Source organism: Cibotium barometz, chromosome 52, assembly GCF_041138505.1.
Source record: "Cibotium barometz isolate CiBa-2024 chromosome 52, ASM4113850v1, whole genome shotgun sequence".
Lineage (NCBI taxonomy): Eukaryota > Viridiplantae > Streptophyta > Polypodiopsida > Cyatheales > Cibotiaceae > Cibotium > Cibotium barometz.
In genome coordinates, this window is record NC_141097.1 from 43,531,591 (window position 1) to 43,544,124 (window position 12,534).

The window sequence follows — 12,534 nt, forward strand, 5'->3', positions numbered from 1 at the left end:
CTCTCATGCAAGAAGGTCATGCAGCTGTGGCCTACGAATCTAGAAAACTCAGAACACATGAGAGAAATTATGCCGTCCATGACTTGGAGAGTTACTCTCACTAGTGTATGCTCTGAAGTTGTGGAGACATTATCTTTTGGGACAAAGGTTCACCTTGACAGATCATCAAAGTCTGAAGTGGATCTTCACCCAAAGGGATCTCAACATGCGTCAAAGGAGATGTGGATGCAGACCCTATAGGAATTTAATTTTGAAATTATCGACCGGGGAAAAAAAATGTGGTTGCAGATGCGCTTAGCAAAAAAGCCTCCTTGCTTGCAATTATAGTGAAGTCAAATCCATTGATCAGTGAAGCAAAGGAGAAGATCATGAAGGACAAATTCTTTGCTCCTATTGCTACCCTTCTGATACAGGGAAGCAAGACTCTCAGGAAATGAGTCCAGTTCTTGGGTACAAATTGGATGAAGGATGCATGTATTATAATAATCGGCTATGTATCCCCAATGATGAGGGAATAAAGGGAAGAATTCTAAGAGAAGCCCATGATAGCCTGATAGCTGGATATCCAGGGTTTATAAAAACCTATATGTGTGAAGAAAAGCTTCTTCTGGCCACGACTCAAAAAGGATGTACTTGATCATGTGCGGAAATGCTTAATGTGCCAAAGAGTCAAGGCAGAGAGAGTCAAAATGCCAGGGAAACTGCAGCCTCTAGACATTCCACAGATGAAGTGGGAATGTATTAGTATGGACTTTGTCACACTGAATTACCTTCAGTACAATCAGGTTACAACTCAATTTTTGTGGTGGTTGACAGGCTAACCAAAGTTGCCCATCTGATTCCAGTGAAAGAAACATACTCTGCAGTGGATGTTGCCACAGTTGTCCTTAAGGAGATCTTCAGATTGCATGGTTTACCCAGTTATAAACCCCAAAACAGATGGCCAGACTGAAAGAGTGAACCACGTAATTGAAGATATCCTTCGATCATGATGTGGCAGGGAACCCAAGAAGTGGTTAAGACATTTGCATCTGGTCGAATTTGCTTAAAATGCTTCTTATTATCGAAGCATTGGGATGAGTCCTTTCAAAGCTTTGTATGGACAAGATTGCCGTACACCGTTGACTTGGTCTGACCCATTGATCAGAGTCGAAATGTCCAGACAAATGCTTGAAATAGATGGCCAGACTGAAAGAGTGAACCACATAATTGAAGATATCCTTCGATCATGATGTGGCAGGGAACCCAAGAAGTGGTTAAGACATTTGCATTTGGTCGAATTTGCTTAAAATGCTTCTTATTATCGAAGCATTGGGATGAGTCCTTTCAAAGCTTTGTATGGACAAGATTGCCGTGCACCGTTGAATTGGTCTGACCCATTGATCAGAGTCGAAATGTCCAGACAAATGCTTGATGACACGGACCAGTAGATGCAATCAATCCGTAAAGATATAAAGGTAGCCCAAGACACGTAAAAGCAGTATGCTGAAAAGAGATCAGAGAGAGAGTTTGAAGAATCAGATATGGTCTTCATTTGAGTACGACCAAAAAGAAGTTCCTTATCCTTAGGGAAGTACAAGAAGCTCTCTCCTAGATACTGTGGGCCTTATGCTGTTATAAAGAAAGTGGGCGATCTAGCCTACAAACTTCTTCCGCCTCCCCTCAGTTTGCTTAAGAAGTATGTACCCAGCCCGAGTCACGTGCTTGATGATGAACAATTAATCTCTCCAACTCAACGCCAGATGGTACTCCAACCTGAGGAAATCCTTGACGTTCGGGAGAAGATTCTCAGGAGCAAAGTCCTCAGAGAATTCTTAGTAAAGTGAAAGTTCTTCCCTCTAGAAGATGCCACCTAGGAGGAAGAAGAAGAGTTTGTGAAGGATTACCCTCACTTTGCGAGATGAGGACATCTCGCGTTTTTTAAGTGGGAGAGGATGTAAGATTCCTCCTCAGTCTCCCTGAATAATGAATAAGCCTTTAATTCATTACCCTGTAATCATTCCCTGTTTTTGAATACAAGAAAATATTATTTTTCCTTGTTTTGCCTAGTGAGATAAAAAATTCTAGAGAGTGGTAAATCAATATTGAGATATTTTTGGATATATAAATTCTAAAAATATCAAAAATATGTTTTCCTAAAACAGAAAATCAAAATAAATTTTTCAAGGTGTAATTGGAATCAATTAAAAATGATTTAAAAGACCTTAGCCTAAGGGTCAAGATTTTCTGAAAATTTTAGATTATGGTCCAATTAAGGTTCCTATGGACCGATAAGATTAATCCAAGTGTTGGGATGAGATAAATCCAATGAATAAAAGAAAATACCCAAAAATGAGTAAATGCCCACATAAGATGAAGAGTTGACTGAGTACAAGATTTATTAGTTAAAAATTATGAAATATTATTAAAAAAATGAGATATTTTAGAGTAATCATTCATTTTTTAAACCTTAGTAAGAAAAGGGAAAGTTTTCAAGGAGGCACCTAGTTCACATGTGTGGAGGAGTTTTAAACTAAAAAATAATAGGATATTTTTATCTCTCCTCTCTCCGGATCAAACCAAATCAAAAAGGGAGCCAAACTGGTCCAAATCTTGTCCAAATTCAGCCAAACTGAAGCTCGAAAATTCTAGAACTTAGATGGACTCAGTTGGCCTCCCTCACCTATAAATAGACCCTTATTCTTTTGTATTCTCATCTGTGAACTAAAATATTCGGGTATTACTCTAAAATAAGCATATTTTCTATTATTCTCTAATCTCTACAAATTGAAGAGATTGGAGCTTCTCTCTCTCTTCAACCTTCCTTGGAGTCTTCATCAACATACGAAACCAATTGATTGGTTGGGAGCCTCTCCATAGACTAAAGAATCAAGCAAATTAAGAGGTAAAGTGTGGTTTATGGTCTTTTTTCTTAATCTCAAAATGTTTCTCACTTGTCAACCCCTCTCAAGCTTAAGAACCATTCAATTGAATGTCTCTTTAATGCAATTGGAACTCTCTAATGAATTTTAGTGAGATAAATCTTATAAAGTTTCCATTTATGCTTAAATTAAAATATTTTTTTAAGCATTTCTCTCTCTCCCCCAAATAATGGTCATTCCTATGACCTATTCTATATTCAAATGATGCTTCTCATGAAGCAATTCTCAAATCTAAAAGTAATTTCTATGCTTGTCAAATTAGAGGCCAAAGAAGTGGCTTTTTAATGCTTTTATGCTATTTAAATTATGAAAAACTTAGGAATCAAGTCCATAATTGGAAATTGATCCTAATGATAGTTATTCTATCGTCTCTTTATGCTTTTAAAATTATTTAAAAATTATCAGTAATAGCAGCGGAGCTATGGTAAAATTTCTGAAAAACATACATAATATGAAAAGAGGACTTCCTACCATATTCTAGGATTAATCATCCTAAATTAATTGAATAATTCTCATCATTACCATGGAAAATTTAATTTTTGTGTTTATACATAAATAGTTAATTATTAGGAAAAAAGAAAATTTCTAGTAATTCATTTTTATGATAAAAGAGAAATTCCCATTCCAATGAGGAAAGAGAAAAATTTGGAATACCAAAATAATGGATATTTTATTTAAAACTTAAAGAAAAAATTTAGTTTAATTTATCTTTTTGCATAGATAAATTTAAATGATGAAAGAGGAATTCCCACCATAATTGGAATTCAACCATTTAAATGAGAAAAAAGGAATTTCTAGTGTAAAGGAATTAATGGAGATTTTTTTTAATTTTTAAGAGAAAATTTAGTTAAATTTATCTTTTTACATAGATAAATTTAAATGATGAAAGAGGAATTCCCACCATAATTGGAATTCAACCATTTAAATGAGGAAAATGGAATTTCTAGTGTAAAGAAATTAATGGAGATTTTTATTTAATTTTTAAGAGAAAATTTAGTTAAATTTATCTTTTTGCATAGATAAATTTAAATGTTGAAAGAGGAATTCCCACCATATTTGGAATTCAAGTGGAATTTCTAGCTTAATGGAATTAATGGATATTTTTATGTAATTTTTAAGAAAAATTTTAGATAGATTTAATTTATGGTAAAAGAGGAATTCCCATGATAATTGGATTGCACTCATTAAATGAGAAAAAGAGGGATTTTAAGTTTATTCAAAAAAAATAGGTATTGGTATTTAGTTAAAAGAAGAATTTTTATGATATTTAAGAAAAGATGGATTTAAATTAAATCTATATCAAAAGATGAATTTCCACCATAATTCTACCTAATGAATTAAGATCGAGAAATTATGTGGCATAAGGAATATCTTTGGATATTTTAATTGAGAAAATCACTAAATTGATATTTATCCAAAACTATATGTTTATCTGAAGGGAATCTTGGTTAGAACTAAACCGAATGAATTTGGTTAGACTACGAGAGGGACGTACAATAAACCTATTTGTCCATCTCTCGATCTGAATCAAGCAAAAAACTTCGTGTGACCAATTCCAGTTCCTAAATACAAAGAATAGACTACCGGAACTAAACTAGTTTTTCCTTTGACCGAACTCACCAAGAATCTAGTTGGACAAATAGACAAAATGATTGGTAGATTACCCTCATGATAAGAGATCAAGGATCCTCATTATGAAACTGGGAATTATGGAAAAAGGAGTTTTTGAAAACAATCTCAAACTGGAATTTACTTGCATTGGAACCTCTGTTTTTCATTTAAAGGACTTTTTTACGCCAGAATGCTGGAGGAAGCATTTGGCATGTGTTTTACTAAGAGGAGGATCGTTGGAATAGCTGGCAGGGAGTCGTCAAAGGACGTCACTCGCGGCAAAGCTTGCCGAGGTCCTGACGAGCGTGGGTACGATTAAAATGGTGCGCTTCCAGTACGATGGGCGAGGACCGACAAAGCGGTCCCCGAGTGAAGTGCTAGGACACCTAAGGAGGATTCTAGAGGGTTCTGACCAGGCAATGCACCGGCTCGCGGTTGCTAGGACACCCATGCGTACGTCGAGGAAGATTTCGGATACACTAAAAGGAAAGATTTTTGGGAACCAAATTTTGATACTAGATCTCGTTGGTTGCCCAGCTGGTCTTCAACGGAGAGTCCAGAGGACACATTTTGTAATACAATGGACTCGGAATCTTGGAAAATGATTTCTATTAAAGGATTGTTTAAAGCCAGTCGAATATGTTATAAATGGCAATTTCATATTGGGTGTGTACGTGGTATGTCTACCTTAATTTTTGCATGAATCGTCGGCTAGGGAGCCTGGAAACTCTTTTTCTCGGTACCCGGGCAAAAACACAACCAACTCTTATAAAGGAATCCCACCAATACAGTGGTGGTCGGTCGGGTGGTTGGCTAACCCATGGGCCAGATGGGGTTAGGGTGGATCGGAGGATTCCTGTGAAACAACTAGATATGATTAGTTACGTTAATTAAATTAAATCCTGAGAAGACCTTGTTCTGTGGAAGGGGATCAGCAGTGGCTGTGCCTCGTAAATGAGGAAAAAAGCGGTGATTCCATGGACCAAGTGCAAGTCTCTTCTTGATCTGACCATGTGACTTCAGGTTCAGTCAGATCAGTTTAACTAGTTATAAGACTTTGACTCGTTAGAGTAATTCCCCGTTAGAAAATTTTTCCATGGCAGAATCGCCCGTGCCTTCCGGGCGAGGGGAGTCTTTCCGAGCCCGGTTTCGAAGGAACCACCCGAGCTAGCCTCTCGTCCGGACATCCACGGGTGAGGCCCCGAGTGTGGATCCCCGCCCCGCGCGGGAGGCCAACGCCGCTTTTGCCGAGGCAGGGTACCGCGCGGAGGGGGCAGGGACCTCACAAATTTTGATTGAAGGGATTTTTTTTTGGGATCAATAATAAGTATTATATATAAACTGAAAAGGCCCAAATACACTTTATGACAAAAAAGATATGAGTTTCTCCTACAGTCCCCTACACTTCACATTTAACTTCGCTTAAGAGTATACATAATAAATCCCATCTCTCCTCCTCCAACAAGAAACTTGAGTGCTCCCAAGAGATTTGATAACCCAGCATGATACAAGCTTCCATCATAGCGTCTGTAGTGCAGCCTCTAGGGGACTGTTTTTCCAACACTCCCCCTCTCTTTGACCATATCTTAACTGTGGGTCTAGTACCAAACTGGGTTCTCTATAAAAGAAACAAATGTATGGTCCACCTGTTTTTCCTTGATATACCACCTTTTGGTTCTAGGTCCATATCTGGGTAATCTGCTTTTCAGACCTTCATAACATCTTACCTGTAGCAGTAAACCAAAGGTTAGGAGCCCTCTCCCAGTATGTTTGAAGCCACATCCAAACTAGGGCACAAATAATCCATCTCAACATATCTCATCTTGTTCACAATACACACAGACCAACACATGCAGACACATTTATGCATTACATCTGAAGCTTCTAGACAAACAAGTGAGACCTTCTGAAAAACAATGGCATTCCTAGTGCACCAAATTTCCCACAAAACACAGGCTCTGATAATGTTAAATAGTGACCCTGCATGTTCATCATTGAATGACCATTTGCCCAAAATCCAATCCCCCCAGTAAGCCTAAATATCCAACCCCTTCTCCACCCATTTAGCAATCCTTGTCCAAGTCCCTCTAATGGCTAGGCATTTTGATTGAAGGGATTTAAACATATATAAAATAGGCCCTATATGTACCTCTCCTTTCTCTAACTTTGTTTTTACCCTGTTTTGCGCGTTGCTTTTGTTGCTTGGTCATAGGTAATATAGTTTTGCATAATTCTTTTACTAGAAATTAAATCTAACTATGCGAATTTTTTGTGATGGAGTTCAAGGCATAAGAAATAGGATGCAAAAGTTAGCATGTAAAAATTCATCATAAATAACTTGATAAGTATTCTTAAAGTTAGCCACTGGCGCAAGTACTGTTGATTATTAAGGTTGGACCTTAGGACGCATTGGCTTTATTAAGGTCCTCATGCTTTGCCTTTACCTCTACATCCGCCTTCGGTCCAAGCGACCTTAGCATTAAGGTTGGACCTTAGGACCCATTGGCCTTACTGCTTCACCTTTACCTCTACCTCCGCCTCTTCCATCCTCCCCCCAAAAAAAAAAAGAAAAAAAAAAGAAAAAGACCCTTTGAGAAGTTGGACGTAGCCGAGAAATCGAGAAATAGCAAGGCAGATAGTCTTCTTCGTCTGCACTTGCTTTTAAGAAAATAATATTGCGTAAACCTAGAGCCCAAAAGAACAACAATAGAATTTGATGAAGAAATTAATTAATTTGACATCCAATACAGCATTTAGATGCCCTATTTTATCTTTTGTGTGAATAGACTATCTTTTATGCACTAAGATCGTTATTAGTGCACACCTTTTAACACACAGCCTCAGCTCGAAGCAAGCCGTACATGAGGTCACTAGCTACACACCACTGCAAAATCATCTCTTCCTAATGCTGCGCACTTGAAAAAAAAAAAAAAGGGGGAGGGGGTGGGTTGGAACGTAATTATAATTATATTTATAACTAGAACAGAAACATATCCATTGGTCTACTTTTTACAGTGGCCACTCGACTCCTATCACATATCACTATTAAGTATTAAGTAATGTGCAAATTTGATCCCACCTCTCCTCCTCCCAAACAAAAGATGAATGTTCTGAAGAAATATGATACCCAGCTCCAAGCCAGCCACAAGCAAAGACTCCGTTGTACATCCTTTAGGAGTTCGTTCCTCCACAATCTTCACATCAAGTCTCGTGCCAAGAGAATTCTCCATCCAAGCCATAAAGGTGTAAACCGGCTGCTGCTCCTTCAGATACCATCTTTGAGTCTTAAGTCCAAACTTTGGCAAACTTTCCTTCACATTTTTCCCGTTATAACCCTACCACATGTCAATAAAAAGTTAGGTTACCTTAGTATGTGTCGTCATCTCATCAGCAAGAAGACACTCATCCTATCCCAGACTGTAGGGCCTACACTGCCTCTACAAAAGAATTGTCATTCATCTTATTTACATAATAAACAGACCAACATTGGTGCACACATCTATACATCAACTCTACTGCATCCACCCCCTACCTTGCACCCTTTTGAAATACCAGCCAGCAAATATCCCATAGATGGCTATATCTAACAAGATTGAAGACTAGATTAATTGCCCCTTCAGCTTCTATCAATCTCCCCATCAACCAGTCCCCCAAAGACCCCTTTACCCCTATGCTAGAGAATACCCATTTCTCAATTCTACTCCACAGCCCCCTGATAGTAGGACATCCCCAGAAGGCATGTCTGCCATCCTCAATTGCAGTTCCGCATTTGGGACACCCCCCTGAAGTAAAGTTCCTCTGTACCAATTTGTATCCAAGAGGAATGGCCCACATACACACCCTCCACAAAAAGGTATGAGCCTTTAAAGGGATATCCATACCCGACAACAGTCTCCGTATTTGAACTCCACCTTACTCTCCAGATTTTGTTACAATAAGTCACATTCATCTCATTCTTGCTCATCTCCTCATACAAGCACTTGGTGGTCACCTTCACCAATTTGGCCCCATTAATCCAAGTCCAATCCTTCATCCAACAAGCCTCATCATAGGCAGTAGAAATCCAGCCCTTTCCAATCTCCTCCGAGGCCTGTCCTACTACCTATAAGTTCCTCATCTGTAACCCAAACTCATCCTTTATCTGTCCCAGCTCTTTCCACCCAACTTGTGATCTGTCCTGGCAGTCTCCAATCCATCTCAGCCCCTTATTATTCAATCTTCTGGTTAGTCTTACATCCAGCTGAGCTAGCAGGGGGTAAATTTATGAGACCACCATAATCCTAGACTAAATAAAGAATTTCATGTGACCCTTGTGCATCCCTCCCACTTCATCAGTCCCGTCACTTCCTTCCAGTTAAGACAGAGGAATCTACAAAAGAGGGAGCTCTGAATCCTCAGTGGCACGTGAGAGAATAGCACGGCTTTCCAATCCAGCTCCCCTTGCACTACACATCAGAATCCTCAATCACCTCTCTTACCATTTTGGACCAAAATTTATCTTGCAATAAACATTTAGGTAAGCTGGTAGCCACCCTGGCTTTGGCATGAGTGGACAAGTGCAGAATTTCAAGTCCTCCTAAGCTTTTAGGCACGCTAACTTTCTCCCAAGCCAACCAGGCTAGATACTTCATGTCATCTACACAGTAGGAAATTGTGAAATCACCTTCCACGCAGTAGCGATGGCATTCGTAGTGGTGGGGAGTTTTTACTTCGTGTGAGTAGCCATGCATCCATGGAGACATGATGTCGCGTCTGGTCTTCACCCTCCAGAAGGACTCCATGGCAGCCGCTCCATCATCCCCAACTAAGGCCCCCGTCCCTTGCCTATTTTAAGAGGTGTACCTCCGACTCTTAGCATCAATAGTATCTTCCCTCATGGCCTCTTCGACAGCGGAGGGCACAGCAGAATTGCAAATGTACATGGAAGAATTGGCAAATGACACATCACAAATCAATGGGACACAGACACAGTGCAAAGACAACCCATCATGCACTCCTGCTTTTTGATGAGTTCCAGCATCGACAACTGCTCTCGGGCCTGGACTCTACTCTCTACTCTACTGGCTGCATTTTGCATTTTGAAGAAGGCAGCTGAAATGACCCCTGCTCATCATGGGCATAAATAGAGACTATTTCCCTCTTTTAAGGGCCAGGCCCGGCCCTTGCCAGTTGGGAGAGCCAACAAGTGGCTCTCTTTTGGGCACCCTGACGCGATTTGATGCCTTCCCTAAATCTCAGGCAGGAGATTTGGGTCTCTCTGGTTTGCTGCTGGAAACACAGGCCCCCCTCTCTGGCTATAATTCCTTTGTCTTCACGGCTGATTTGCTTTAAGTCTATCAACTCTCCGGCAGCTAACTGCCTCAGTGTTGGGGCCAGTAATGATGACTCAGCCACTCCCACCTTGCATCAACTTCCCTTCCATATTATTATAATCATAGTTGTTTCTCGTACGCGTACGAACCTGTTCGTACGTACGAGTCGTACGATACGATACCGTACGAATTCGTACGATATCGTACGGTACGAGTTAGGTTTTTTTTTTTCCCCCAAAATTTTTTTTCCCTTGAAAAAAAAATTCCAAATGCTAAAAAAAAATAGAAACCCTGCTGTACGAAGATCCGAAATGCTCGCAATACTTCGCAACTTTCGTGTCCACTCAGTATTCCATATGGGGTTGTGGAGAGACCTAAAAAATCTGGCGAGGTAGACTGGTAGTGTACACTTGATTGGTAGGATGAGAGAATCTTGCTACATCACTTCGGGATCCCTGGTATAGGTAGGCTAGACAATTAGACTCAAGTTATGCACAAGGGAGAACATTTGGACATGGCCATTTTGATCTAGAGAGGAGTCCCTAAACTTATCACCCTAGATGCACTCCTCGTATTTGTGCAAGGATGGTCCCTTAGTCATAAACGCTACACTGGGAGACCTTTGGTATTGCATTACCCATCCAGGTTCTTTTTTGGAGACAATCGGGAGATCCAACCGGGAGAGACACATATCCATGTACTGGTTTCTCAAGCACTGTAGACTCCTCCCCTCCCAACCTTCCCTCACATTCAAGCTTGAAGCTCCATAGCTTGTAAGTGTAAAAAATAAAAACCGTATTTTATCGTACCGTATCCCAAAATTTCATATCGTACTGAATGTTCCCGTATGGTATCGTACCGTACCGTATCGTATTTTCGTACCGTGACAACTATGATTATAATAATAAGATAGTCAGTTGATCGTCTTAGATACACAGCCCACATGAATTTTGTGAGGGGTAGGCCTCCGGTTGTGGAACGGGCATTGAATAAATGATTAGGGAACTGCTGTGACCCTCAATGATTTTCTCCACAAGGAGTTCAGATAGGTAGCTTATGAAGGCGAGGTTAATGTTTGATTGGAAGTCCATATACATATTTAGCTTGAAAAGAGGAGGGTACCCTCTTCAGGCTCCATGGCTGTGCCACCTGCCCTCCTGCCAAGCTCGGAGCATGACAAAGGTCTCCACTGTTTCCATCATAAACTAAGACTTACTACATGCCTAGCATTCGTTATATTATTGAGTCATAAATTGTATCACTGCTGGATGGATTGATATCAGCCTTTTCAAGTGTCATCCAGCTCCCCTTACCAACTGTAGAAGCAACTGCACACTGTGTTTTTGCTCACCTTAGTAACCACGCTTTTTTGGGCATCCTCCTCATTGCAGCCTTTTAACACCCCAACTTCACGCTCATCCTGCAATTGAAGCTCTCACAGGGGCAATCCCACTTGACCGCCAGCGGCAATGCTATGCTATGCTTAGGAGTGTCTTCTTGATATCTTAGTACTGTAACATGTTTTACAATGCGTATGTTTGCATAAAAAGTGAATACTAGACAACATAATCTACGCCGGGGTTACTATATGAAATCTACACAGATGCATGCGCCTCCTTCTCACTCTTATCAACTACGAACATAGCTGACATTAATAACAACTTATATACGAATCCGAATCACTCCTGCAAAAGGGTGTATTGATGATGATGACAAAATTTACAATCCATCTCGTCTGTTCAGCCAAAACTTGGAGAGGGTGGTCCATAAAGAGCCCGCCATGAAAATGCCGAGGGCGGGTTGGAAGAGAACAGGCCACAGCGGAAACCAGGCGTCGATGAGCGAGGATGTATCAAAGGCAGCCTTTTCCGCTAGACCGGCCACAAACCATGCTAGGATGAAGATGATGAAGAAGAAGTCTGCCACAAGAAGCTTCTCAATCAAGCTGCCCAAGAAGCCCTTCCGCTCATCGGCGTTTTTCCGTAGCTTTTGCTGCTGCTGCTGCCGCTGCTGCCGCTGCTGCCGCTGCCCCTCCTCCATGTCCTGCTCAACCGAGCGGCTGAGGAACGATTCGTCGGACCACAAGTCGGGGCCTTCTTGCTTCTGTTGCTGGAGGAGCTCGCTGCGCCACAGCCTCTCGCCGCCCCTCGCAGCTGCCTTCCTGGAGCCATCTGTATTCTCGCCGTTGCTCTGAGCTCGAATTACAACTGCCCTCGGAAATGAGGTAGGGCTGGCGATTCGAGGGTTATGAGCGCTCCAGGAATTAGGGCGGAGGGCCTGCAGGTTAGGATTGTATAAGAGCAAAGACGACACCATCGCTATCCTTACAAGGCAAGCCGCAGTCCCCGTAAGATAAGAAAATAGGGCACCAAAATGTTGATTCGCATTTTCCATTACATATATGACCCTCGCGTTGGTTTTGCTTGTAGCATATGTGAATACATATCGTGTGCGTACTTTAAGTGTGCGTATGTGTATGATGTATATATATGTGCAAACGTTGTTTTTATGTGGTATGTATTTGTATATACTTGTGTGCACGTGTGTATGTATGTGTGCAATTTTCATATAGACGTATATCTGTGTGTATCTCACATGCATTCTCTTTATGTCTGCACGTATATAGGCACAACCCTCTCTCACACACATACACGTACACATGCACTTTCTCTCTTCTCACACCCATCTCA

General features: G+C 40.8%; 1 protein-coding gene across 1 annotated transcript; it reads right to left on the minus strand.

Annotated features, from left to right (window-relative positions):
- Nucleotides 1-11,525: 11,525 nt before the first annotated feature.
- LOC147609156 (uncharacterized) lies at nucleotides 11,526-12,230 on the minus strand. Its single transcript, XM_086788364.1, has one exon. The coding sequence runs from the start codon at nucleotides 12,158-12,160 to the stop codon at nucleotides 11,564-11,566; it is 597 nt and encodes a 198-aa protein (XP_086644490.1). The 5' UTR covers nucleotides 12,161-12,230; the 3' UTR covers nucleotides 11,526-11,563.
- Nucleotides 12,231-12,534: the final 304 nt, after the last annotated feature.